This window comes from Babylonia areolata, chromosome 2 (genome assembly GCF_041734735.1).
Source record: "Babylonia areolata isolate BAREFJ2019XMU chromosome 2, ASM4173473v1, whole genome shotgun sequence".
Lineage (NCBI taxonomy): Eukaryota > Metazoa > Mollusca > Gastropoda > Neogastropoda > Buccinidae > Babylonia > Babylonia areolata.
The window spans coordinates 64,488,594-64,491,147 of NC_134877.1; the positions used below are offsets into that span (position 1 = coordinate 64,488,594).

Below are 2,554 nucleotides of genomic sequence, written 5' to 3' on the forward strand. Positions count from 1 at the left end.
ACCAATGAATTGTACTGAGTGTAACAGTTTGTGTCGTGACTCTATAAAAAGAACGGGTGTGTGCACACCCACGATGTACTGAGTGTAACAGAAGCAGTTTTCTCTGTAGGCCATGCATGTCTTCTTTTCTGAGACAAATAATGTCTTAAGAAAGTGGACAGTTTATTTGCTTGTGTGTTTTCTTTTTTAAAGAAATGTAACGAATTAAAAACTTTGAAATACGTGGACACACAAAACCATCACAATATCTGTTCAAGTGTAAAATCGGAAAGTAAAGATACATAATGTATGCTTAGATTGGCTGCATACTTGATTTTTGTTCCATGATGAAGGTGCAGTGAGACCCTGGATTCAAAAACTTCATACAGGCATAAGTACACACACACACACAAACACACACACACACACACACACACACACACACACACACACACACACACACACACACACACACAGAGAGAGAGAGAGAGAGAGAGGGGACCCAGAGAACGTCCAACGAGTTCCTCCACAACCACACGGCCAGTGGCGGCCAGTTCTACGCATAACTCGCCACAGACCCCACACCCATCTTCAGCCCTCACTCCGCTGGCTCTCACTGGTGTGCACGCCGCTGCATCAGGCTGACAAAATCTAGCTCCGCGACAGACATCAGCTGGCAGTCTAATGGGGTGACTTCAAAGCTGGCACTCCACGGGGTGCTCTCCAGCCTCAGTGCCTGGGTGGTCGTGTTTGCTGCACAGTACTCTGTCACTCGCTGGCGCAAAGCCTGAAAAGTGGCGACTTCCTCTTTGAATTCTTTACCAGCAGCTTCCAACCGTTTGTCAAGCAGCTTGGCAAAATGCTCGTACAGGGCGTAATCAGCAGCGTTGAAGGTCTGGTGTACCCGTTTCTCCTGCTCCGTGAAGGGGTGCCGGTGACTGATCTGGGCTTGAGACGTGTAGACGTTGTTCTGGAGGTACACCACGTCTCTCAGCTGCCAGCGCATCAACCGTTTGAATAGGATGACAGATTCGTCGAATCTCTCCGAGACCATGACGAGATCAAAGGTCCTGTTCAGGTAGTCCAGATACTTTCTGATCTCTGTGTCGTTGCCCGTCAGTCCCTCCTTGCCCATGCCAAAATCAAAACTCATCCTGTTGTGCGTGAAGGAGTTGTTAAAGCCGGGTTCATATTCTGCAGGGGTTTTCAGATATGTCGTTATGTTATTAGGACCGGAGATACTTGTTAGATATTTAGCGGGGAACTGGTCCCTGTAGAAGTTAAACGCTGACTCGAACTGTGACAGGGGATGTCTCACAATACCGACGAACTTGACGTCTGTATGCAGACTGTTCCTGATGATATCTTCGTTGAACACAAGGTGATTGCACAGAACATCAAAGAAGTTGACTCCATTTGGAAGATCGACAGCAGCGGATGCCCACTCCTTGCTCCTCTCAGACAAAATGTTCCCTTTTTTCGGCAGCATGACATGCAGCTGACGATGCAGAGCAAAGCGGTATATGATGTTCAAGACAGTCGTACTGGCGGCCTTGTGCACCTTAAGAAAGAACAGGTGGTGGTATTCTTTATTCCTCCTCCCTTCTCCCTTTGGCCCCTTCACGTGCACTGCCGTTGAACGACCTGCTGCAGAATACGGCTCCGTTTCTGACGATGACCGCTCCACATCTGGTGTGTCCTCAGTAGAGCGGACTGCCGAGTTAGACGGCAAACGGTAAAACGACGTGCTCGCGTTCTGATCCACGTCTGTGGAATAGAACGCGGTATTCGAAGAGGTTACACGAGAAGACTGTATGTTGAGCCAGGAATCGTTCATCAGCTGACTGGCCCTGGTAGCGCTGTCTTTTGACAGGTCAGAGGATCCATGTCGAAGGAAGAGATTATGCCTCCAGCACCAAAGTGGAGAAAAGACCAATGCACCGCTGATGACAGCAAGCACCGACAAGACCAGTTTGAATCTGAAACAGAATCAGCGGGGATGAGGAGGGGTGGTGGTGGTGGTTACAATTCATCTCTAAAAGGTTTAGTAGGTACACAGGCTGTTTATTGACGGGCGCAATAACCTATGGTTAAAGGGTTGGACTTTCAATCTGAAGGTCCCGGGTTCGAATCTCGGTAACGGCACCTGGTGGGTAAAAGGTGGAGATTTTTCCGATCTCCCAGGTCAACATATGTGCAGACCTGCTAGTGCCTGAACCCCCCGCGTGTGTATACGCACGCAGAAGATCAAATACGCACGTTAAAGATCCTGTTCATGTCAGCGTTCGGTGGGTATATGGAAACAAGAACATACCCAGCATGCATACCCCCGAAACGGTGTATGGCTGCCTACATGGCAGGGGTACATAAACAAAACGGCCATACACGTAAAATGCTACATTCTTTCTGAGTGTATGCGTACGTGCCTGAAAACTGATTGAATAACACAGGAAACGAATGATGAGCGCCTAACGGTGGCCGTCAGTCGGCTCTACCCAGGTAGGCAGCCTGTTGTGCAAATGACCCCGAGATTGTAAAGCGCTCAGAGCTTGGTCTCCGACCGAAGATAAGCGCT

At 48.9% G+C, this 2,554-nt stretch overlaps 1 protein-coding gene across 1 annotated transcript; it reads right to left on the reverse strand.

Moving 5' to 3' along the window:
- Nucleotides 1–592: 592 nt before the first annotated feature.
- Nucleotides 593–1,816, reverse strand: LOC143278064 (galactose-3-O-sulfotransferase 2-like). The gene has a single exon (XM_076583087.1). It carries the CDS (start codon nucleotides 1,814–1,816, stop codon nucleotides 593–595), a length of 1,224 nt encoding a protein of 407 aa, XP_076439202.1.
- Between the last annotated feature and the right edge of the window lie 738 nt (nucleotides 1,817–2,554).

What these genes read in the sequence shown, in the direction of transcription:
- LOC143278064 (XM_076583087.1), bottom strand. Translation starts at nt 1,816, where the DNA reads ATGAACGATTCCTGGCTCAACATACAGTCTTCTCGTGTAACCTCTTCG.